Source organism: Equus asinus, chromosome 5, assembly GCF_041296235.1.
Source record: "Equus asinus isolate D_3611 breed Donkey chromosome 5, EquAss-T2T_v2, whole genome shotgun sequence".
In the NCBI taxonomy this organism is placed as follows: Eukaryota; Metazoa; Chordata; class Mammalia; order Perissodactyla; family Equidae; genus Equus; species Equus asinus.
Window position 1 is genome coordinate 28,119,276 of NC_091794.1, and position 26,246 is coordinate 28,145,521.

Below are 26,246 nucleotides of genomic sequence, written 5' to 3' on the forward strand. Positions count from 1 at the left end.
GAGTCCTAGTTGCTCTGCATGATCACTTGGTATGGTCATTCTTTCTAAATTTAGTATGGTTTAAATTTGCATTTTCTTAGTAACTAATGATGCAGGGCATCTTTTCATGTTTGTCATGCATGTATCTTCTTTGGTGAAATGTCAGGTCTTTTGCCTGTTTAAAAAAAAAATTGGGTTGTTTATTTTCTTTCATTTAGTTTTAGGAGTCCTCTCTATATCCCAGATATGTCTTTGTCAGATAAATGTTTTACAGATATTTTCTTCCAGACTTTGGCTTGTCTTTGTCATTTTTGTAGCAGTGTCTTTTGAAGAGCAATAGTATTTAATCTTGATGAAATCAATGTATTGATTTTTTAATTTATAATTTTCTTTTTGTGTTCTATTAAGAAATCTTTGCCTAACTTGAGTTCACTAAGATTTTATTCTGATCCATTCTGAGTTAATTTTTGTATATGTTGCCTGCCTGGTAAGGGTACGGGGTTGAGGTTCTTTTCTTTTGCATACGGCTCTTCAGTTGTTTGTTTCAGCCCCATTTGCTCCCCAGATTTTTTCCCTATTGGCACCTTTTGTTAAAAAAAATTGACCTTATGTGTGGGTCATTTCTGGACTCTATTCTGCTTCATTGATCTTTTTGGCCATCTTTCTTCCAGTACCTCAACTGCTTTGATTAGTGTAGCTTTTATTATGTCTCGAAATCAGGTGGTGTAGGTATTCCAACTTTGTTCTTTGTTTTCAAAATTAGTTTGGCTGTGCTAGGTCCTTTATGTTTCCATATAAATTTTAGAATCAGGTTTTCACTGGTATTTAGAGTGGGATTGCATCAAATCTATAGATCAATTTGTTGAGAATTGACATCTTACTAATATTGAGTCTTCTGATCCATGAATGCAGTATATCTCTTCATTTATCTAAGTTTTCTTTAATCTCTCTTGGCAATAATTTGTAATTTTCAATGTACAAATCTTGCATATCATTTGTCAGATTTATCCCTAAGCATTTCCTATTTGATGCTATTGTACATGATATTTTTTTAAAAGTTCAATTTCTAGTTAGTCATTGCTGGTGTATAGAAATACCACTAAAAAAAAGAGAGAGAAAGAAATACCACTGATTTTTGTATACTGACTTTGTCTCTGCAACCTTGCTGAATTAACTTCTTGGTTCTAGTAGATTTTCCTGCAGATTCCACAGTGTTATCTATATAGTCAATCATATTGTCTGTAGATAAAGGCAGTTTTATATTCTTCCTTTCTAATATGTATGCTTTTTATTCATTTTTCTTTCTTGATTGCATTGCTAGGATTTCGAGTTCAATGTTGAATAGAAGTGATGAGAGCAGACATCCTTTCCTTGTTTCTGATCATAGGGGGAAAATTGCCTTTCACCACTAAATATGATGTTAGCTGTAGGTTTTTTATATGTGCATTTTATTGGGTTGAGGAAGTTCCCTTCTGTTTCTAGATTCCTGAGAATTTTTATCGGGAATGGGTGTTGGATTTTGTCAAATGCTCTTTTGCATCTATCGAGATTGTTATATAGTTTTGTTGTAGTCAGTTAACATGGTGTATTATATTGATTGATATTTGAAAGTTAAATCAGTCTTGCATTCCTGGGATAAATCCTACTTGGTCATGATATATTGTCCCTTGTATATACTGTTGTTATATGTGATTGCTATATATAGTTAAGAATTTTTGCATCTGTGTTCTTTAGGAATATTGGGTGTGGCCTTCTTCTTTTACAATGTCTTTGTCTGGCTCTGTCCCTCATAAGAATTTTCTCATAGAACAAATTTTCTGATAGAAGAGAGTTTTTGGGTAAGAGTTTGAGTAGAAATAGTATTTTTTCTTCCTTAAATGTTTGGTAGAATTCACCATGAAGACATCTTTGTGGAGTTTTCTTTTAGGAGGGGTTTTTCTCTTTACTTACTTATTTTTGGGGGGAGTGGCTTTTTCTGATACTTTATTACCGGAAGTTGAAATAATTTTACAATAAACATTCAGGTACTCACCCACTAGCTATATTTGCTTTATCGCGTATCTATCCATTTATCTTCCCTTCTATCCATACATCAATCTACTTGTTTTTGATGCATTTCAAAGTAAGTTGTAGACAACAGTATATTTCACTCCTAAACAGGTTTCCACACATAATTATGAGTTTAATATTTTTACAGTTTTTAAAATTTTTTTGAGGTTAAATTTGAATACGGTTAAATGCATGTCTTAATGTGTACCGTTCCATGAATTTTGACACATGCATGCACTTATGTAACCCAAATCTCTTTTAAGATAAAATCATTACTGTTACCCAGAAAGTTCTCCCATACTCTTCTCAGACAGACTCAACCCACACGCCCTAAGGCAAGTACTGTTCTGATTTTTGTCCATAACTAGTTTGACTTGTTCTATAACTTCATAGAAATGGAAACCTGCGGTATTTGTGTGTGTGTGTGTATGCGTGTGTGTGTGTGACTTCTTTCATTTGGCATACCATTTTTGAGATTGATCTATATTGTTACATGTATCAGTAGTTCTCTCCTTTTAGTACTTTATAGTGTAACTTAATTTCATTGTGGTCAGAGAACATGTTCTGTATGATGCCATATTCTTGCTTTATGCTTATTACGTGGTCAGTTTGCATAAATGTTAGTAGTGTTCTTCAGAAGAATGAGTATTTTCTTTGTGTTGGTTTTTTGTTTCTTTATCTGTCCTTTGAATCAACCTCATTAGTCATGTTGTTTGTTTCTTCTTAATTCTTTAAAAAATCTGTTGGTTTATATCTGTATTGTTCTTCATATTTTAAAGTCATTTTAAAATTTAAATATAGCAAAACTGACTCCTTATGGTGTACAGCTTTATGAGTTTTGACAAATGCATGCTACATTTGGGTCTCCATACCACAATCAAGATGCACAACAGTTCCATTAACCCTAAAAATACCCTCATGTTACCCCGTTGTTAGTCAACCTTCACTCCCACCCCCTACCACTGGAAATCACTGGTTTGTTTTGCATCCCTATAGTCTTGCCTTTTCCTAAATGCCATATAAATGGAATCAGACAGCTTGTAGCCTTTTGAATATGACTTATTTTGCTTAGCAATATGCATTGAGATTCATCTATGTTGTTGCATGTACTAATAGTTGTTTTTTTTTTTTCTTATTGCTGAGTAGTATTCTATTGTATGAATGTACCATAGTTTGTTTCTCCAAGGACATTTGAGTTGTTTCCAGTTTTTGGCAATTAGGAGTGAAACTGCTCTAAACATTGGCTTACAGTTTTTGGTGTGAACTTAAATTTTCATTCTCTTGGGCAAATACCTAGGAGTGGGATTGCTAGGTTTTATGTAAGTGTATTTTTAACTTGATACAATATGGCAAATTTTTAACTATAGATTCGCGTTCTTTAATTCTGTTTAGGTTATTGATTTCTTCTTGAGTGAACTTTGGTAGTTTTTGTCTTCAAAGAATTTACCCATGTTATCTGTTTATTTTTATAGGCGTAAAATTGTTCGCCAACTTCTCTGATTATCCTTTTTAATATCGTAGAATCTAATGAAGTCACCTCTCTTCTTGATGTTTGAAATTTGATTCTTCTTTTTTCCTGATCACTTTGGCTGGAGGTTTATCAATTTTATAGATCTTCTAAAAGAACCACCTTTTGATTTCTTTGATTTTGGCTCTTGATTTTCTGTGTTCTGTTTAGTTCATTTCTACTCTGATCTTTATTATTTCTTTCTGCTCACTTTGGATTTAATACTTGGGTTTAACTTAATAGAGAAAAAATTTTTTTCTATCTGAAAGTAAATTGGCAGATTTTGAAACTCTGTACTCAATTCAGATTTTGTGTGTGTATGTTTGGTATTTAGGCGAGAACGTAAGACTTTTGTTAATAGCAAAAATTAAAAAATTCTCTCTTCAGAGAGAATGAAATTGGTACTGTTTTTAATTAGTAGAAGGACATAGGATTTTCTTTTTATTTTGAATATTGATTTTTCTGCCTGTTCATCTGGCATCTGTTTCAAACTCTGAATGAAGTTTATCTGTAAATTATGAAAGTACTTGAAATTCCCGTGACAAGCCTGTGAAATTTACCATACACAGAGCTATCTGAGTTAAATATGTGGCCTCATTTAAGTGGGGCAAATTATTGTCCTGAGGAGTAAAATTTTATTCTTGTCTCTAATCTCAGCAATCATTTAACCTAAAGAACTATATAATGTTTACTTGAACTCAGAATGTAAAACATTTAAATCCCCAGGTCTCCCAAATGAGTAACCTTTAACTAAGATATAAGGCAATTTTGGAGTTGTTTTCACTTGGTATGTTTTGATATATGAGAGTAAGAAGTTTCTGTGGTGGATAGAGTGGAATTTGTATTATTACTCTTTTTAGGTTTCTTCTAAAGCCTGAGTTAAAATCAAGGATATAAATTACACTACTGTTGGAGCATTCTATTTAAATATTAAATCAGATTTTATTTCCTCTGTAGATGAAAGTAATTTTATGTTTTAGACAGATGAAATTGGCTTGAAAATTAGTTTGTTTCTTTTAAAAATGTTTATTTCTTATGTAGCCTTCAGTAAGAAATATCGATGTTATTAGAAATTAGAGTATTGATGGAGGGATGTGATATTTATAGAACTCCATGAAATTATTTTATTTCCTTTTCTAATTGTTTAATGTTACCTTTTATCTTTTAGATCCTATTTGACCAAACTCAGAGATCAATTAAGGCACAGCTTCAGAACTTTGTTAAAGAGTAAGTCAATTGCAGTGGAAAGGAAAGAAAAGCAACCAGTTAATGATCACATCTGGGAATTGAGTTCTTTTGAGAGAAATTATGAACCATGAATTACAGAAAATATTGGAGTTTTTGTTGTGGTTTTGCTTTATGAAATCTTTAAGAAATCATGCATTTCTTCCTGAATTACTCTGTTAAGGGAATCAGATTTTATGCCTTTCTGTGGATCATTTATCCTCTGAAATGTGTGTTTAGCATACATAGCTGGAATTGTTACAGATTACAAAAAAGTTTTTAATGTAAATAAATAATGTAATGACCTTTCACAATAAAAGCAAATCCCAAAAGTGGTTGAAATACTGTCAGTTATTGTAGTTGAAACTAAATTTTTCGTTGTCTCAGTATGGTATTTTCTTTGAAGAGAGGATAATGTAATAGATGAGAATGAGTAATGAAAGTGGTTGCTTTTTGCTACCTATGAGCCTTTTGAGTCACATTCATCACATTTTTTATGTGAAGTAAAATGAAGCTAGAAATAAGAAATATCTGAACTTTCCAGGTAGGAAAGTTTTACTTTCCCACATTAGTAATTCAGCTTTTCTCTTTTAATTCCTAGCTGAGAATATATAAAATTACAGATAAAGTTGATGATAATACAGTATTCAGATAAATTATAGATGTTGTAAGCTGTAAGTAGTAGCAGATCTCATGAATATCATGCACAGCTGTTTTAGTAGGTTAGAATTTGTTGTCTTGGAGGTGATGTCTTGCAGATTCTTTATAAATTTCTTCATAATACACTAACCTACAGAATGTCCTTATAGAGTGTATACATGTAAATTTATGGCTTTTTAAAGGAGTTTAAAATCTTTCTTAGGTATACTTTATTATTATTTTTAAAAAATCACTTGTCTTCAAGTTATCTTGCTTAGTTCCCTGGTAGAAAAAGTAAAAGCAAAGGGATGGTCTGTACTTACCTAAGATCGTTAATGAATCATGGGTTTCAGATTTTCAGACTATTGAAATGGATACTGTTACCCTTTACTGGTACACAATTCTTTTTGAAAGCATTATGTGTGTGTATTTTAAGAATATATTGATACCCAATATCAATATATTGATACCACTACTATTGGCCCAGTAGTTCCCTTAAACAAGAAATGAATGTTGTTTGTTAAACTGTGGTGTGTAGACCACCCATAGCGGTAAAATCAAGGGTGTATCTTAAAAAATTCTCAGATTCTAAGACTTATTCTAAAGACTAATAAATTGTAATCTCTGAGAGAGAAGCCTTGGAATTTGCATTTTTAACAAGTTCCTTATGGTGATTCTTATGTATACTACTGTTTAAAAAATCTTTTGGTTAAATAAAGGTACATGTCCCTGAATTTGTCTTTAGAAAAAATAAACTTTGCTTTTTATGTTCTGTAATTTTAATTTTATAATTTATTTTCACCTCAAATTTTATGGATTTATGTACAGAATTGTTAGCTGACTATGTCAGGATAATATATAATTGAAAGACAATATATTTTAATTATATATTGTTTCAGTTATATATTGAAAAATGTACAAAAGCTATTGAGTTTCAATGCACAGTGAATCAAATAAATAGAGGGAACATAGGTCTTAAATTCTAAATGTTATTTTGCTAAAGTTTTTGATCAAGAAAGTTTCACTGCTTTTATTTTTTAGAGATCTCAGGAAATTCAAAGATGCCAAGAAGCAATTTGAAAAAGTCAGTGAAGAAAAAGAAAATGCATTAGTAAAAAATGCTCAAGTACAAAGAAACAAACAGCATGAAGTTGAAGAAGCCACAAACATTTTGACGGCAACAAGAAAATGTTTTCGACACATAGCCCTTGACTACGTACTTCAGGTATATTTATTATATATTTTCAAAAAATGCTTACTAAGCATGTCATTACTTTTGAGTGTGCACTGAAAAGAATAAATAATGGGTTTATTAATAAACTCAGTAAATAAAATAAAACTGACAATAAAAGTAAATTTTGAATTTAAACTTAAAATATGATCTTTTGAAAAAATTTTCACTTGTCTATATATCTGTCTGTATACGAATATATGCGTTTTTGGATGTGTATACCTTTGGTTCTCATTTCCTTTCAATTTCCGTATTGGGATTCTCTCCTTTGTCCACTTTTCAGTCTCTTTTTCAGGATTCCTTCTTTGGTCCTATTCTTTTCTGAGTATGGTTTCCCTCACTGTCTCATCATGCCCCTTGCTTGATGATTATCATCATACATAGATGACAAAATCTGTTTTTTTGCAGAGATACCTTGTTCATTTTGTGTGCAAAACTGAAATCTTTCTTCTTCCCAAATGGCTCCTTTTTGCCCTTACCTAGCTGAATGGCATCACCTTCTTACTCCTAGATATTCAAAATTGGAAAATTATGTTAGGTGTTCTCATTCTCAGCTACTATATTTAACAACCAAAACTGCCTTGAAAAGTTCTATGTACATCTTTAATCTATTCTTTCTCACCCTTGCTGTATCCCTAACACCAGTCCTTATTGTTTCTTGTCTAGAGTATTAACATGTTCTCATGGAATTGGCCTTCCTTGCATTGCTTTTACCTTCCCCATTACCAATTCATTCTCTAGTCTGTGGTCAGAGTTACTCACACTTCTCCAGGCAAAATGAATCATTCTTGCCTCTGCTTCCTCTGTGCTGTCATAATACTTAGAGCATTTGAAAGTTAGTATTTTAGTTCTCAAAACTGAATAGGCCTTGAAACAGACATGCAGAAGAAACTAGTGCTTAGTTAAGCAAAGTTATTTGGATTTTTCTGGGCTTGTTTTTGTTTTCTGATTAGTGCTTTAAAATTATCTTATAAAACAACAAGCAGAATATTCAGTGGAAAGAACATTTAAAAGGCAGATATTCTGTAATCGTTTGAAAGTATTAGCAAAGAGTGAATGATTCTTGTGTAACATTTAATTAGGTTGATAGATAAAAACAGACAAAAATAAAACATTTATTATGAATCTCTGGAGTTGGGAGAGGTACCATAGGAGGCAAATTTCATAATTTACTGATTTTTCAGTAAGTTTAATCTAAGTAAAATATTTATTTAAGATCTATTAATTTATTTAACAAGTATTTATTGAATGCTTACTGTGTACCACTTAGGGAATACAGGTGGGAATAAGGTAAGACCCTCATCTCATGGAGCTTACACTTTAGCTGGGGAAAAGATATAAATAAATAAGAAAATATAATGTAGTTATGAATGCTGTGAAGAAAATAAATAGGGTTGATGTACTAGAGTGCATAAGGGCCTACTTTAGACCTTTGTAATGAGATAGTATTTAAGCTGGGAACTGGTTGGGAAGAGATACCTCGTGACCACCTGGGCAGAAAATCATGACGTGAAGACAGAACAACTAGCATGAGGGCATTGAGGTGAGTGTAGTCTTGGCTTTTCATTGGAGCACAGAAGGGGGCAAGTAGGAGAAAACTAGGTTGGAGAGGCAGGCTGGAGCCACATCACAAGGTCCCTTAAAGGCTACCATAGGGATTTGGAATGTTTTAAGCTGGACGTAACATGATCTTATTTATATTTTGAAAAGAGCACTCAGGTTGTTATGTGGAGAGTGGTTTATAGGGAGTGAAGAATGGAAACAGAGAGACTAGTTCATAGACTCTTGCAACAGTCTGGAAGAGATATGATGGTGGTTGGTGGGAGTGGTAAATGTGATGAGAATTTGCCTTAGGATATATGTTGAAGGGTCTTGGTGAGCAATTAGATGAGGACGGTGGGGAAAAGATGGAATTCCAAGAAATTAAAATGTCTATCAGAGTGATAGTTTGGTCACTACAGTATTTAAACATGGCCAGTTTTTCTTTGAGCTCAAAAATGGATGAGAAATTCATTGGTATGTTTGTCTTAACTGTTTTCGCAAAAAGTGGGTTGAAGGATGAAAAACTTGAACTTTATTTTTAATTTTCTGGAAAAATGTTAAACCATTAGAATAAGTAACTTTTACAAGATTGCATTATAGATTAGTTTTTAAAATAATGCATGGATGATTAACAAAGTGTATTTTCCCTCAGATTAATGTCCTTCAATCAAAAAGGAGATCAGAAATCCTAAAATCAGTAAGATATTTATCAAAGTGATATTTTAATTATTTTAACATGAAACTACATGTACATATTTAAGTGTTTAAAGCAGCATGATGTATATAAATATATGTGAGTATATATATGTGTATGTGTATATATATTTTTTCCACGTTCATAATTAATCTTCTTATTGATCTTACTGTACTTCTTATATGTCTCTTAACCTCTTTTTTGTCTCCTTCATTTTATAGTTATTTATGTGTGTCTTATCTATTAATACTCTGTGAGCTCCTTAAAGTAGACATTTAAAATATTGGAGATTGAGGACATACATAAATAGTATCATTTAGAGAACTTTTCTCTTAGGGTTGTTGATGATGTATCAGCCTTTTGATTTATTTTTTGGTGTGCAGTTAGAAAACAAATAGGATGAAATTTGAGGATCACTTTTATTTCCTCAGCCTCGACACCCATGATGACAGTGATTCTTTTTTTTTTTTGCCCATTTTTTTTAATTAAGATTATGATAGTTAACGACCTTGTGAAATTACACTTGTACATCATTATTAGTCATGTTGTAGGTACATCACTTCGCCCCTACTGCCCTCCCCCCACCGCCCCTTTTCCCTGGTAACCACCGATCAGTTCTCTTTATCTATATGTTAGCTACCACCTATGAGTGGAGTCATACAGAGTTCGTCTTTCTCTGTCTGGCTTATTTCACTCAACATAATACCTTCAAGGTCTATCCGTGTGTTGTGAATGGGATGACTGTCCTTTTTTGTGGCTGAGTAGTATTCCATTGTATATGTATACCATATCTTCTTTATCCAGTCATCAGTTGCTGGGCACTTAGGTTGGTTCCATGACTTGGCTATTGTGAATAATGCTGCAATGAACATAGGGGTGCATGGGACTTTTGGAATTGCTGATTTCAGGTTCTTAGGATAGATACCCAGTAGTGGGATGGCTGGGTCATAAGGTATTTCTAGTTTTAACTTTTTGAGAAATCTCCATACTGTTTTCCATAGTGGCTGCACCAGTTTGCATTCCCACCAACAGTGTATGAGGGTTCCTTTTTCTCCACAACCTCTCCAACATTTGTCACTCTTGGTTTTGGATATTTTTGCCATTCTAACAGGTGTAAGGTAATATCTTAGTGTAGTTTTGATTTGCATTTCCCTGATGATTAGTGATGATGAGCATCTTTTCATGTGTCTATTGACCATCCGTATATCTTCTTTGGAGAAATGTCTCATCATGTCCCCTGTGCCCATTTTATTTTTTTTTTTTATTGAGTTATTGATAGGTTACAATCTTGTGAAATTTCAATTGTACATTAATGTTTGTCAGTCATGTTGTAGGTGCACCACTTCACCCTTTGTGCCCACCCCCCACCCCACCTTTCCCCTGGTATCCACTAAACTGTTCTTGGTCCATAGTTTTAAATTCCTCATATGAGTGGAGTCATACACAGATTATCTTTCTCTCGCTGCCCTGTGCCCATTTTTTTGTCTTACACCTAACAAGGAAATGGGCAGGGGATGGTAGTGGTATGGTATTACACTCTTTCATATTTTGAGAACCTTAGAAATAATTTCTCCTCTCTGACTTTGTTCACCAAAGTTATTATTATTTGTTTCTGAAAGGGTATACTTAAATTGGTTTTGATCCTTGTTTCCACCTAGCTTTTCCCTAAATTCTATCTTTGTTTCTTAATCAGATAAGTACATTGTATTTCATGTTTACTCCCCCACCTCCTTTTCCAGGTTGAGAGTAATATGTATTAATTGTGGAAAATTGGAAAAGAAAATGTATGAAGAGAAAAATAAAAATACTTATAAATCCTACTACCAAGGGAGAACCACTGTTAATATCTTGGTGTATATAATGCAATTTAATTTTTTTAAACAAAATAGGAATCATTTCTATATACTGTTTTATAATTTTCTTTTTTCACTAATTCACTCCAAAATCATCCTATGTCATTAAATATTTTTTATTTAATGATGACTTTTGTGGCCAGATAGAACTCTACCATATGAATATACTAGGAGTGGGCAAACTTTCTTTTCAAGGATTGAGTAGTAAATATCTTAGGCGATATGGTCTGTGTTGCAGCTACTTAACTGTGCTGTTGTAATGAGAAAGCCATAGACAACATGTAAATGAATGGGATGGCTGTGTTCCATTAAAACTTTTTTAGTAGACATGGAAATTTGAATTTCATGTAATTTTCATATGTCATGAATTTCATGGCTTCTTTTTATTTTCTTTCAACCATTTCAAAATGTAAAAACTGCTCATAGGCCATCCAGAAACAGATGGTGTGCTGGATATAGTTTGCTAGTCATAGGTTTCTGACCTTGAATATAGCATAGATTAACTTCACCCATGAGTGGACTTTTAATTTCCATGTTTTTGACAATAAAGCATAACATTATAGTGATCATTCTAATGAATAATATTATTTCCTTAGGATAGATTAAGATAAGAGATTACTTAGTCATAGGGCTTAAGCATTTATTAAGGTTTTAAAAAAATGTTGCCAAATTTTAAGGGTTTTACAACATTTCCACTAATAATGTGTGAGAGTGAACATTCCTCCATGTTTTGCTAACACTGGATATTAGTTTCCCCCACCCTACCCACAGTTCGGTAGATAGAGAATATGATCTCTATTTGTTCAGTTTTGCATTTTTTTAATACAAATGAATTTGAACATTTTTTTCCATATTTTTTTGTCTACTAGTATTCCTTGTTTGTGTTGTTTGTCTCTTTTTCTTTTGGATTGTTCGTCTTTTTCATACTGATTTGTAACATCTCTTGTGTATTAAGACTATTAACCCTTTGTCATGTATTTTTTTTACTAGTTTACCATTTATATTTTAGTATGGGTATTGTGTGTTTTGATGTACAGACATTTTACATTTTTATGTAGTCATAGCTATTAATCTCCCTTCTTATATTTCAGGGTTTTTTTTTTTTTTTTTTAATATTTGCAAAGATATACCAGCTCTGTTATCTAATTCCAGAATAATCTTTTAGTGAGCTTTGTCCTTTTGTCTTTGTGTTTTACTTAATTGGTTTTCCTCTTCAAAAAGAAGATTCCTTTAGAAGGATACTTGAGTGTTAAGGACTTTGTGACCTATTTTAGAGAGAATTAGAGGTGCCTCTTCTTGCTAAATTTGCTAAATATTTGCTAAAAATAACATGGACATTTGGAAAATTCTCTCAGTATTGTGATTGAATTATTTCATTCCTTTTCATGTAACAACTTAACTAATAAAAATAAGGGTAACTTTTCTCTCATGAACAGGTGAAATCTCAATCCATTAATGACATTTTTGGGCTTTTGGAATGAATATAAAGAATCCCCCATATTGGCAAAGTCTGTTGACTCATTTTATTTTGGTATCTTGAGAAAAAAAATGAGCATTCTCCTACTTTGGATTGTTCTTAATCATCTAATTGATTATAAAGTGTGATTGTTTTATTTTGAGAGCTTCGTATTTCCCCCTTCTAATCTTGTAATGTCTTATTTGCAGTTTGTTTTGTCAGTGAGTTTGGTTGAAAGGCACGTAGATATTTTATAAAAGTATGTAGGAAGATGGTGAAGCTATTGAAAACTTGATTCTTTGAATTATTACCATTTAAATTTTGATCATTTGTATATAATCTAAACAACTAAAATTTGGGTCATTGTTAAAATTTTAAACCACTTGGAAATTTCTTTTAAATAAAATTTATTTTCATATTTGCAAATATTTCTGAAATAATTCTTTTAAGAAAAATGACTCAGTTTAATTTTAAAGAGATTTGGTATTTTGTGCTCTGGTGGAATAACTTTTAAACATTAGCTAGGATCAGCATTTTAAACAATTTCAGAATATTTATCTAAGAACTGATTTTAAACTGTCAATCTTCTATTCTCCTATTAGATGTTATCCTTCATGTATGCCCATTTGGCCTTCTTTCATCAAGGATATGATCTGTTTAGTGAACTTGGACCCTACATGAAGGATCTTGGTGCACAGGTAATGTTGTACTGTGTTTCTTGATTCTGTATTATACACTGATATCTGTATTTTTTTTATTGAGACATAATTGACATATACTAGTTTCAGGTGTGGAAAACAGTGATTCAATGTATGTATATATTGGGAAATGATCACCACAGTAAGTCTAGTTAATATCCAGAACCCCACTTAGTTACATATTTTTTTTTTCTTGTAATGAGAACTTTTAAGATCTACTCTCTTAGCAACTTTCAAATATACAATGCAGTATTAATAACTATAGTCACCATGCTGTACATTACATCCCCAGGACTTAGTTATTTTTTAACTGAAAGTTTGTACCTTTTGACCCCTTTCACCCATTTTGACCACCCTCTACCCCCTGTCTCTGGCATGCTTCAGTCTGTTCTCTGTATCTATGAGTTTGATTTTTTTTTAGTTTCCACATATCGGTGAGATCCTACAGTGTTGGTCTTTTTCTGTCTCGTATATTTTCCTTAGCATAATACCTTCAAGATCCATCCATGTTATTGCAAGAGGCATGATTTCCTTCTTTTGTATGGCTATATAATATTCCATTGTGTATATATACCACATTTTCTTCATCCATTCATCTGTTGATGGACAATTAAATTGTTTTCATGTTTTGGCTATGGTGAATAATGCTGCAGTGGACATGGGAATGCAGGTATCTTTTCAAGTTAGTGTCTTTGTTTCCTTCAGATAAATTCCCAGAAGTGGAATTGCCGGACCATATGATAGTTGTATTTTTAATTTTTTGAGGAACCTTCATACTGTTTTCCATAGTGGCTGCGCCAATTTATGTTCCCACCAACAATGCACAAGGGTTTCCTTTTCTCCACACCCTTGGCAACATTTGTTATCTCTATCTTTTTGATGATAGCCATTTTAACAGGTATGAGGCAATATCTCATTGTAGTTTTAGTTTACATTTTCTTGATGATTTATGACAATGAGCACCTTTTCGTGTACCTGTGTATTGGCCATCTGTATGTCTTCTGTGTAAAAATGTCTTGTAAGATCCTCTGCCCATTTTTTAATCAGATTGTTTTTTCACTATGGAGTTGTTTGAGTTCTTTATGTATTTTGAATATTAACCCTTTATACATGATTTGCAAATATTTTCTGCCATTCAGTAGGTTACCTTTTTACTTTTTTGATGGTTTCCTTTGCTGTGCAGGAGCTTTTAGGTTTGATGTCATCTCACTTGTTTATTTTTGCTTTTGTTACCTTTGCTCTGAAATCTGTACTTTTAAATAAATTTAGCATATTGGGAAATTTAACATTTCATTTATTTAATGAAGAAGTTTGATGCTACAGCAGATTTGTATATGGGTTAAATATATGACCAAAAGTGCGATTAAATTAAAAAATATGTTATAGATAGTATGTGAATGTACTGAAAAGAAGAATTTAAAAACAAAGTGTCTGTTTTACAGTATACATAGCTGAATTTATTTTTTCATTTCTTACATTTGGATAATTGAGTTACTCTTCTAAGTGGTTTTTCATTTGATTTATAGCTCTTTTTTATTTTCAAAAAATCTGTATTTTGCTATTTTCAATAATAAAATTTTAGCAGCTTAAGATTATAGAACTCTTAGGAACTTCTTCATTTTATACACACACGCACAGGTGTGAATTATACATATATAAGAACATTATTTAGAAATTTCATTATTTTCAAATTAATTTTGATATCTGATCAGAGCTTTATATTAGATCTGTTCTGGAACATTCTTTTTTGTTGATTGGTGAGCTTTCTGGATTTAATAGTATCAATTTTTAGGTGATTTTCTTTCACAAAATGGTTCGGCTTACATTTTGAAGAGCGGGGATTAAGAATGAAAAATAGAATTTAGGGAAATGGGGAAAAGGTAAGAGCTGAATGAGAATTGCGTTCATTGACCAACAGTAAGTATGGTGCTTGCAGGGGTGTGTGTGTGTATGGTGTGGGAGAGGGATAGCAGGACTTAGGCCATGAATTTCAGAGATACTGTTCCCTGCCTCTGTAGAACTTAATCTCTAGAGAACTTAATCTCTTGGAAAAAACTGACAAGTCCCCAGACTATGCAGACTGTGCTAAGTGCCCTGTCTGGATATATAAATTGAGATTATGTTTATTTGCATATGATAGAAAGCTGAAAATAATAGTAGCTTCAATATAGAATTTTATTCCTCCTTTGTAAAATCAAAGGCCTGGTATGGTGGTTGCTTGATCTGCAGTGACCCAGGCTTATTATATTTTTGATTTTATCTCATGGTTCAAAGTGGCTGATCAATCTTGAGACATCATACCCAAATTCCAGCTAATAGGAAGGAGGAAAGGGGCAAGAAAGTTGCATTCCCTCTGTTTAAGGCTATTTCCTGGAAATTGTATAAGCCACCTCTACGTACATCCCAATGTCACACTAGCTGCAAAGAAAGCTGGGAAATAAGAGTTAATGCCAGTAACCATGTGACCTACTAGAATTTGGGGGTTCTCTTGTTAAGAAAGAAGGAGGGAATGGATATTGGGGGACGGTTAGCTGTTTCTGCCACATAGTGGAGGATCAGAGTGTTACAGCAGCACATAGATAGAACCTCTAACCCAGACTTGGGAGGACGACAAGACCTTCCTGGGCTCTAGGCACTCCTCACATCCTATCAAACGTTAGATTCCACCCTCGTCTTACATTAGGTATAATTTATTAAAAAGAATGAGTTGGATTTTAATTGACTAGTTTAAATAATTGTGTATTTTAGATATTTATTAATTTTAGTTTTGCAGTTTTCCCCTCCCAGATCTCAAATAATTTTGCACGTCCTTGAAAAGCATCTAAGCCCCGGTGCCTGTAGTGCCTCATGGATAATATGGCCTGGTTGGAGGTGGTCAGTTAGGGTATTCTTTCAGTAATTCAGTTATGAGATAATAGCATCTGGAACCAGGGTCATAGCAGTAGGGATGGAGACAAATAGATCGACTTAAGGGGTATTTAAGATATAGCCAATTTGAGAGTGGAGGGACATGATGAGTTCAAGTTTAAGTGTGTTGATTTTTGAGAATAGGACATCTCGGTGGATGTGTCTGGAGCTCAAGAGAAAGATGTAGAGTAAAGGAGTCAACAGCATATAATTGCTATTTGCAGCCACTAGAGTGGGTGGGTGAGTTGACCAAAGGAGAGTTAATAGGAATCTCAAAATGCTGGAGCTATTTTAAAAAAATTTAAGTGACAGAACATCTTGCCTAAAGATTTTGATTTTATAAGTTAAGGTCAAGGTCCACTAGTATAGAGTAAAAAGAGAATTTGGCTTGGGACAGGGCTCTAAGAATGACCAACTTTTAAGAGGTGGCTAGGTAAGAGGAACTCCATGAGAATATAGCTGAGAGAGGAGGTGGAAAACTGGAAGACTGTGGTAGCACAGGCCAAGGAAAGAGTGTCTCAAAAAGGAGGGAGTGGTTGTCAGTACAAATACCAGAAAGAAGGTCAATTAAACCTAGGACTGAGAAATACCTATTGGGTTTAGCATCAAGAAGGTTGTTACCTTTTTTAGAGTTGAGGGTCCAGGTGACAGAAGCTAAATTACAGTGGGTAGATGAATATGAAACAAGCAAGTGGAGAACAGGGAAAAATTTTCAAGAAGTTGTGTTTTGAAGGAAATAGAGCAGGTGGTAGCTAGAGAGGAATATGGGTTGGAGGAAGGTTTTACTTAAGGTGGTATGATTTGCACAAATTTAAAAGCATATGGGAATGGGAAAAGTTGAAAAGCAGAAAGAGAAGTGATGACATCTGAGATGGTAGGAGTGGAAGGTACTCAGAACACAGGTAGAGGATTGGAGGCGCTTGGCTAGTTACAGGAACCTGTTAAACTCATAACTGAGAAACTGGGGACACATCCTGCTGTGCTCCAAACTCTCTCTTCCTGATGCAGCCCCCTGGCCTCTAGGAGACAAGACTTCCAGTCTTCACACCTCTCCAACTCGTACCTCCCCCAATCCTCCACCATGTTGAAAGATATTTTTTCTTTATGCTTCTGCCCTGAGAGAGAGAGCAGAATTTTCTCTCCTTCTGCTGCAATAGCAGTGGGGTGGGATGCAGCAGAGGAATTTACTACCAGTTTGACAGGCAGAAAACCATTATTTGCATTGCAGTACTGGTGTGAAAGGTACATGCACGCAGGTTTATAAATATTAGTTTGAATCTTGGGTGTTGCCTTATACTGTACTTCCATCTGAATGAATGAATAATATTTATATGCCATTCAATTAAAGGCTGTAAAACCATAGTATAATGATTATTCCACTCATTCAATATGAGAAACTATTGAGGGCAAATATTTTTCTAGCGCAGCATATACCAGCATTACCCATTAAATCAATGTTACACGTCACCAAGGTATGTATGTGTTAGATCCTAAAGTGGAGTGGTGTAGTTGCCATCTAAATCACATATTTTATAATAGTGATACTGGTTCTGTTTCAGTGTGTTTTCTTTTTTCTTTTTAATTACTATTCAGTGATATTAAGATTCTGTAGCTAGAATTATACTTCTGTAGAAAAAACACATCATTTGTGCTAGTGAGTAAGAAAATAGTTTTTTAAGATGGCTTTTTCAATTTAGTTTTGAAAGGATATCAATTCAAACGTGGACATTTAATACCTTATCGTCCTCCATATTCCTGTTGACATTTACATTTTTGTTTATTCCCTTTTCACACGTTTATCAGTTAGAGGTGATGGAAGTTCAAAGACGAAACGATGTACATCACAGTCTAGAAGAGTAGACCCACATAATGGAGTATTTTATGACCCAACTGTTTGTTGTCTCAGCAAAGAGGAATTGAAGAAGCCAGTGCATTTGTCATAATATTGGAAATCAGATACTTCTCTTTTGATGGAAAATCATTTTTTCTGATGGAAAGGAACAAGAAAGAAATGAGATTTTATGATTTCTTAAATTTTTTTAGCTTTTAAAAAAGAACATTAAAAATTGGTGATTTTATTCCCTGGTCTTATAAATGATTATTCTCTTATTATTATTTTTAGCTTTCTCGTTTATCTGGTGAATTACTTTTTCTACGTTTTAGATTTGATTATAACATTAGGAAGCCAGCTTGAAGACATGAAGCGTCCTGAGTGATTGGAAGTGTCTGTTGCGTTGAACTTGTGAGAGCTGGCCTGTGCTAGCTTAGCTGCTACTTTTTGCCATTTGGGGAAAAACATCACTAGTGTATTATTCTTTCTATCTTTGATTTTGACTACCAGAATTGCTGAGTGGGCAGCAGGCAACTTAAGCTTGTCATTTTCCTTATTCAAGGAGTGAACATATTATCACTCTCTTTTTTATTATTATTATTTTTTTTTTTTGAGGAAGATTAGCCCTGAGCTAACTGCTGCCAATCCTCCTCTTTTTGCTGAGGAAGCCTGGCCCTGAGCTAACATCCGTGCCCATCTTCCTCTACTTTATACGTGGAACACCTACCACAGCATGGCTTGCCAAGCCGTGTCATGTCTGTACCTGTGATCCGAACTGGCGAACCCCAGGCCACCAAAGCAGAACGTGCGAACTTAACCACTGCGCCACTGGGCTGGCCCCAACATGTTATCACTCTTGAGCCCTTGATAAGGCCTCTTGTCACATTTGCTTGGCACCATGACTGTTCTTAGAAACATTTCCCCTAGAGGAGGTATAGACCTTCTAAAAGAAGATTTGATACCAGAGAAGAAAATAACTTCCTCTTTAAAGTTGTAGCCAAAATGCATTTTTAGGTAAACTTAAATTGACTCACTTATCAGGAATATGATTTTTAAAAAAATCATACCTTTTAAAAAAAATTTTTAAGTCTGTATAATTTCCTTTTTTTCCCTTTTATAGTTGGATCGACTGGTTGTGGATGCAGCAAAGGAGAAAAGAGAGATGGAGCAAAAACATTCAACCATTCAGCAAAAGGTACTGGAGGGGAAAAGTTAAGGGAGATTAATTCCCATTTTACACAAATTGTTTGATTATTGGTTTCAGCAAGATACCATTGTGTTGAAACAAATCCTTGAGTTGCTTTAGTAATTAAATTGTTTAGATAAATTCCTCCTTTTTTTGTGAAAAGTAAAATATTTTTCAGATGTTCAGACATGTATTATTCTTTTACATCAAAATATTTGAAAGCCATGCTCTCAAACCAGCTGAAAAATATACCAATCTCTTAGAGGCTTAAGTAGTTTAAAAGTGGCCCTTAGTTGGAATGTAAAACACTATTCATAGTTTCAATTAAGATATCACCAATCCCTGTAAAGTGTGGGGGGGGGGGAAGGAGGGAGGGAGGGAGAAAGAGGTGAGGCGGTGGAGAGTGGCGGGGTGGAGCATCAATGTGTGTGTTTGGTGTTATGCACTTTCCAGTTGCAGTCACTCTAAGTCAGCACCTCTGTCTCCTGTGATGCTGAAATTTCACTTGCATTTCTTGTTAATTTGCCTAAGTCTAGCTAAACTCATATTTCAAAAATATATTTTTAAAAATGAAAATTTAAATATGAAACCAGTCTTTATTTTTGCATGCTAAAAGCTTTGAAAATGACATACTTGGAACTCAACCTAATAATATTTTGTCTTATATAGTTAGTGATATCTTTTGTGTAGTAATCTGAAAATAAGAGGAGAGAATTGGAGGTTGAATGTAATAATACAAGTAGGTTCGGATCCTGGGCACCGACATGGCACAACCAGAGGCACACAACTAGAACATACAACTACATACCAGGAGGCTTTGGGGAGAAGAAGGAAAAAAAAAAAAAGAAGATTGGCAACAGATGTTAGCGCAGCTGCCAATCTTTAAAAAAAACCAGTAAACTAGATCTGACATAGAAGATATCAGTGGAAAAAAGTGAAAGTAAGGAATAAAAGTACTAAAAGTAAGGAAAACTTTATTGGTGATGGGTTATTAATATTCAAAGAGAAACATTATTGAAAAAGGGTAAGATTTGCTATCAGACCATCTTTAAATTAGTTACTTCTAGTTATAGTCAGGTAAGACTAACTTCATGTTTTGTTTTGTTTAAAATTAGAATCACTGTTGGTTGGGTAACTTGTTTTAATGACATTACTGTGGAAAGTGTTAAAAATTGGGACCAATGATTTCTAATTAAAACGAGACATCATGATATTTGTAGAAATGTGACTATTGGCTTAAACTCAATTATTTAATGAATATTATGTGTCTTTTAATATCTTTCCTTCATGTATACTCAGCTCAATGTTGTACTGAACATCCAAAGTAGTTTATTAAATCTGATTAATTTATTTGATTTTAAATAATAGTCAATTACTGTTTTCCTTTAAAGAAAGTAATGCTATTCTTGCTCATTTTGAATACTTACCTTTTTTTCTGCCCTTAAATGCTGACACAAGGCTGCATTACAGGTAACAAAAAAAAAAAAAGAAAGAAGGAAGGAAAAGATCCAGTCACTTAAAAATTGAGGGAAAATGTGTCTAGTATAATTATTTAGACTTTTCAAGAATTGAAGTTGATCAATTGAAGAAACATTGGTGCTGTGCACATTCGTGTACATGCCTTTTGGATATGTGCACACATTCCTGATAGATTTATGCCCAGGAGTAAAACTGCTGTATCAGAGGGTATATAATATGTTTAGCAGTAGATGATGCTAAATTATTTTTCAAAATGTTATGCCATTCCCACAGGGAGCACTGTGTGAGAATTCCCATTGCTCCTTGCTACTTCATTGTATTATGAGAGTTTTTGATTTTTGCCAAATTTGGTGGGTCGATAGTGACAGCTCATTGTGGTTTTAATTTATGCTTTAATCACTAATGAGCTCAATCCCCTTCCCCTTTGTCTGTTGGTCGTTCGGATAGCCTGTTTGTGAAATGTGTTAGTCTTTCTCCCATTTTTTCATCGGCTTGCCTGTTGACCAGATTCTTATACATTCTGGATATAAGTCCCTTTTGGGCGTTTATGTGTTTTTAATTTTCACATAGTTTTTTTTTTTTTTTTTATGACTTTTATGTTTGGTACCTTTTGTGGCTTGTTTAATAAATCCTTCCCAAACAAAGATCATGTACATTTCCTTTATAATCTTCTAAATGTTTACAGATTTGCCTTTTGTGTTTAGATCGTCAGTCCATTTGTAATTGGGTTTTTGTGTTTGCTGTGGGGTAGAGATCCAGTTTCCTTTTGTTCTCTCATTGGTAGCCCGCTGATCCAGATCAGTTATTGAAAAGTTTGTTCTTTCCCTGCTACTCTGTGTTACATCCTCTGTTATACATCACATTTCACTATTTTTGAAGTCTGTTTCAGTCTCTCTATTCCATTTCATTGGTGTTTTTGTCTTAATTGTGCCAATATTGTGCAAATATTATTTTAGCTTTACAGTATATCTAGATATCTGACAAAGCAAAGCCTCCTTCCTACCTTCTCTTCTTCAAAAGTGAATTGCCTAAATTTTGCATTTCCGTATAAATTTCAGGAGCACCTTTTCAGGTTGCATAAAAATAGCTTTTGGGATTTCGATTGGGATGGCATTGGATCTATGAATCATTTGGGGAAGAACCGATGTCTTTATTTTAAAATGTTTTCTAATCCATGAGCTTGAAATATTTCTCCATTTATTTGTTTTTTAAAATGTCCTTCAGAAAGTTTGATAATTTTCATGTACATCTTTTTTTAGATTTATTCCTAGACATTTGTGTTGCAAATGTTTTTGTAAATGTTATATTTTAAAATTTTCTTTTCTGTTTAATTTTGTTATATATTAGAGTAAAATTTATTTTTCTGTATTGATTTTGTAACCAGTAATCTTGTTAAGCTCTTTGTAATACTAATTTATCACTGGATTCTTTTGGATGTTCTGTCTACAAAGTCGTATTGTCTGCAAATGATAGTTCGTTCCTTCCTTTCCAATCCTTTCCTTTTTATTATCTTGCTGGCTATGCTCTCCAACATAATCTTGAATTGACGTGGTAATAATGGTCCTTCTTGTCTTGCTTGCAATTTCAAAAGGAACGGTTTCTATTAGATTTCATTTGTTGGCCAACTTTGGTCTTGCCTTGTATTCCCTGGGCCCCACACCAAAGCTTCAGGTTCTCCTGATGGGGCAAATGCCCTTAAAGATGAAAGATGGCTGCCTTGCTCTGCTTACCTCTTTGGCTTCCAGTTTTCACTTAATCTTTTGCCTTTAAATATTCCTTCCTAATTTGTCAGCTCATCAATGTATTTAAGTTCTAATATTATGTTTTTTATTCAACATTATTAGTTGCTTTCATTGTAAAATCATATAATCTGTTACATTTTAAGTACTATAAAATATTAATTGATGTTAATAGTAATTAAATTGAAGACAGTTTATCTCAAGAAATATAGTTGAAAATTAGAAAAATACTTATAATTCATTGCATTCTCAAGGAAGTTTTATTTTATGTTTTAAATAGCATCAGGGTTATTAAAAAAACTGCCGATGTTACAAATGAAACCTTTAGAATGTTGCTAAGCTCAGTTATTGCTGACTTAATCTTATCTGTGTAATTAAATAAATTATAGCCTCAAATTTTAAATGAGAAAATTAAAAGGTTCCCTGATTTTTTAAATGTAGCAATTCATTTACAGATTCTATTTCACTTGATTATTTTAGATTATCATGTCTTTTTATGGTTAGATTTTGAGACATGTCAGGAGAGTTTTTGTTTTTAATTCTGAGTTTAGTCTGTTTCCTTTTCCCATCCTTCAGACTCTTAGAATTGGAAAGCCCTTAGGTGATTCTTACTCTGCCTCCTCTCTGGTGCAGGACCCCCACATTCTTGGCAGGTGGTCATCCAGCCTCTGCCAAAATCTTTCTCAGGACAGAAAGTTTACTACTCCCTAATAGGATAGCATTCTAAATTTGATCATTGGTCCAGAAGTAATTTTGAAAGTTCTGAGACTGATTTTTAGAGTTTTAAGTTTGGGGATAGCAGCAGTCTTGAAGTTTTGTTCAAATTACTTCAGAAGTTCATCAGGAAATATTTTAAATATAGGATTTCTGATTTCTAAACTTCGTGAATCCTTGGAAAGTTTGAATTGCATTCAAGTGAAAACTAGAATGATTTGAATGATAGAAGACTATGAGTGACTCCATAGTCCTCATAAAAAAGTGAGTTCAGCATGCCCGCTTCAAACTGTGATTCTTTTCCTTTTCAAAGCTAAATTTTATTTTAGGAAAAAGATGCCTTTATCCTACTTCTGAACTCCCAAGTGGTGGAGTTATTACTCCTATCAGAATAAAAAACTATCATAATAGTAATATTCTTAGAAATTAGTAGTAGCTATAAATAATTCCAATTAAATATGTTTATATTCCCTTTTTTTGTTAGCATACACATTACCATGAAATATTTGGATAAAATGAAAACATTTTAAACATAACACTGTGTATAATATTTAGTTGTTCCCTTTGTCTATTTGTATACATATTATTTTGTGCTGTAATCACAGTGTATACACAATTTATACTCTGTTTTCTCTTTTAGAGTATATTCTATATAATCATCTGTATTTTTATATCATCATAATAATTGCATAATAGTCCACTGAATGGAAATACTTTAATATATTGAAGCATTCTTCTGTTATTGAACATTTAGTTCTCCCTCTTTCTTATGAATATTGTTGATGTAACCATCTTAATACAAAGCTTTTCTACCATTTGAGCTGTTTCTCTAGGGTAAACTTATTGTCTAGGGAACTTAGTCAAGTCACATGAACTTTTTTATGTGTTATTTTGTCTAGGATTTCTCCAGTGATGATTCTAAGTTAGAATATAATGTAGATGCTGCAAATGGCATTGTTATGGAAGGATATCTGTTCAAACGAGCCAGCAATGCCTTCAAAACTTGGAACAGGTAATATATTTCAAATCCTAGTCTTGATCTTTCCATATTCACAATTTTCTGACTTTTCCTGTGATTTGGCAACTCTTTCCTTCATAATTCTCTAAATTCACAGTCCATAGTAACTTTCTTGAATCCAGTCCTTTGAAGATAACATGTCCTTCTAGGAAAGGAGACCCTAAGAAGCAAGTGAAAAATGACAGCACTAATTCTAAATTCTAAAATTTAAGCAAAGTTTAAACCAAGAAGCAAGGAGAATCCTTATAATGCTTGGTCTATAGTGACTAGACTATTTACTTATTATAATAGGTAAATTTGAATGTGAGCTGTCTTCTGTATTTGTTATGAAATAGATCTGAGTACAAATTATATATTGAACATAACGGATGAATGGGACAAGTGAGCTTTTTTACCCCTTTGGGTTCCTCCCCTATATCATGTTTATGTACATTTTTACTTCGTGTTTGCTTATGAGTCTTTAAGCTAAGTGATCCTGATCTTTTTATCTTTGCAGTAACTTTAACCAGGAGTTTTAGAAAATGAGATTTTTATGTATGAAGTGTCTGTGGCAGTTGGTGCTCCTTTATTCTGAACTTGATGGTTACCAAAAACTTTGAATCTTTTGCTAAACTGATTTTTATAAAATATAATCCAGTAAATGTCTGTTAAATGAATGTATAAAATATTTTATTGTATTTTCCCATGTTTTAATATACTAAAGTCAAATAATTTCAGACATTAAGGCATAAAAAAAACGTTGGGTTGTCTCAGGGTCTTCCTTCTGAAAAGCAGTGATTAATCTTTTATTCAAAGATGCCTCTCTTTTTGCAAAAAAATTAATTTTGTAATAATTGAGAGTAGTATTGGGTTCTGGTTAATTGATTTACTATTATATTATTGGTTGAATGTGTATATTTTATTTGCTACTTGAACAGGATATGAATTCACTTAATGATAGAGAAGATTTTTTCTTTTTTAAAAAAGTGGACATTAGCAAATTAAATAGAATTTTCTCGGTAAGTTTAATTTAGTATACATTTTTGTTAATTTAAATGGAAATGGTTATGTTTGAATATTCAATGTATCAAATGGGTTCCTAGTCTACCTACTTTGATCTTTTGGTGATAAGGCTATATAGAAAAAATATTCACTGATATTTTCAAATGTCATTGATTTATTGAGGCTTTCTGTAGCATTTGATATTGCCAAATGTTTAAATGGTACATGGTGTGTTTTATTTGAAATAATTTTACTTTTCCTGAGAATGAATATAAACTGGAAAGAATAATGATTATATTTGCTATTAAGTCTCTCTGAGTTATGTACATCTTTTAGAACAACAAGTGAATATAAAAGGACTAACTAACATGGTCTGGTTAGAAATAATGTTTGCAGCTATTGTAAAGTGAAAACGAAAAATTAAAATTCCATTTTCTAAGCTGTAAAAATTAAGACAATAATCTTTTAAGCCTTTCCTGGCAAATTTCTATAGCCAGAGTAGGAAGTTAAAATAAAAAATAGTGTGATGGGGGCCGGCCCTGTGGCCGAGTGGTTAAGTTCACACACTCTGCTTCGCTGGCCCAGGGTTTCGCTGGTTCGGATCCTGGGCGCGGACATGGCACCACTTGTCAGGCCACGCTGAGGCTGCGTCCCACATGCTACAACTAGAAGGACCCACAACTAAAATATACAACTGTGTACTGGGGGGATTTGAGGAGAAAAAGCAGAAAAAAATAATAAGATTGGCAACAGTTGTTAGGTCAGGTGCCAATCTTTAAAAAAAAATTAAAAATAAAATAGTGTGATGGTCAAATTTTTATAAGGAATAAAGATTTCTCAACCAATATGGTTCATGAGATAATGTTAGAATTGAATTTTAACCTTCACATTTCAAACAATCTACTTAAAGTTTAACACAGTGAAGACACAATAAATCCATAGAAACTATGCCATTATGTTAAGAAGAAATGAAATGAACTTCCATGGACTACTCCCATAAGGAATAGTATCAGACTTCAAAATGAAGCACAGTAAGTGATAGTGGAAAACTACATTACGTTTAGGGCAATAGAAGAAAATTAATTCTGATTTCAGCATGGACTTTTTCAGTTTTTATTATTTGCTTATGAATTCTATTACTTGACATAGATACTAAAATGTAACTAAAATCAAGTAGGGGATAACTATTACATTCTCAATTGTAGACAGGTTACCTACCATTTGCAAAGTGAAAAAGACGATACCTTTGGAAATGGGCCGCTTTTTAAAGGAGATACCATCTGTATGTAGTGGGATAACAGTTACTAACTAGAATCATAGATTGTAGTTCTGTTTTAAAACACCCTAATTTTTAGTAAAGAAATGGAGGTGCAGGGAGATGGTTGTTCATTCAAGGTCACATAGCTGGTTTATGACGAGATTGAGGCCCAAAACCTGACATTTTTTTGACTTGCTATGGAAATTCCAAACAATCTGTATTTTGGTAAAACAAAATACAGCTTTATTTTAAAAAATAGTT

At 33.1% G+C, this 26,246-nt stretch overlaps 1 protein-coding gene across 4 annotated transcripts in view; it reads left to right on the forward strand.

Annotated features, from left to right (window-relative positions):
- The window catches only part of ACAP2 (ArfGAP with coiled-coil, ankyrin repeat and PH domains 2), a 144,226-nt gene that overhangs the window by 85,191 nt on the left and 32,789 nt on the right, over positions 1–26,246 (forward strand). For all 4 annotated transcript variants that reach the window (XM_070509147.1, XM_070509149.1, XM_070509148.1 and 1 more), the window contains exons 5-10: positions 4,704–4,762; positions 6,440–6,623; positions 8,824–8,868; positions 12,777–12,872; positions 18,731–18,805; positions 23,628–23,740. In XM_070509147.1, the coding sequence (XP_070365248.1) occupies positions 4,704–4,762; positions 6,440–6,623; positions 8,824–8,868; positions 12,777–12,872; positions 18,731–18,805; positions 23,628–23,740 (572 nt within the window). The remainder of the gene's footprint in view (positions 1–4,703; positions 4,763–6,439; positions 6,624–8,823; positions 8,869–12,776; positions 12,873–18,730; positions 18,806–23,627; positions 23,741–26,246) is intronic.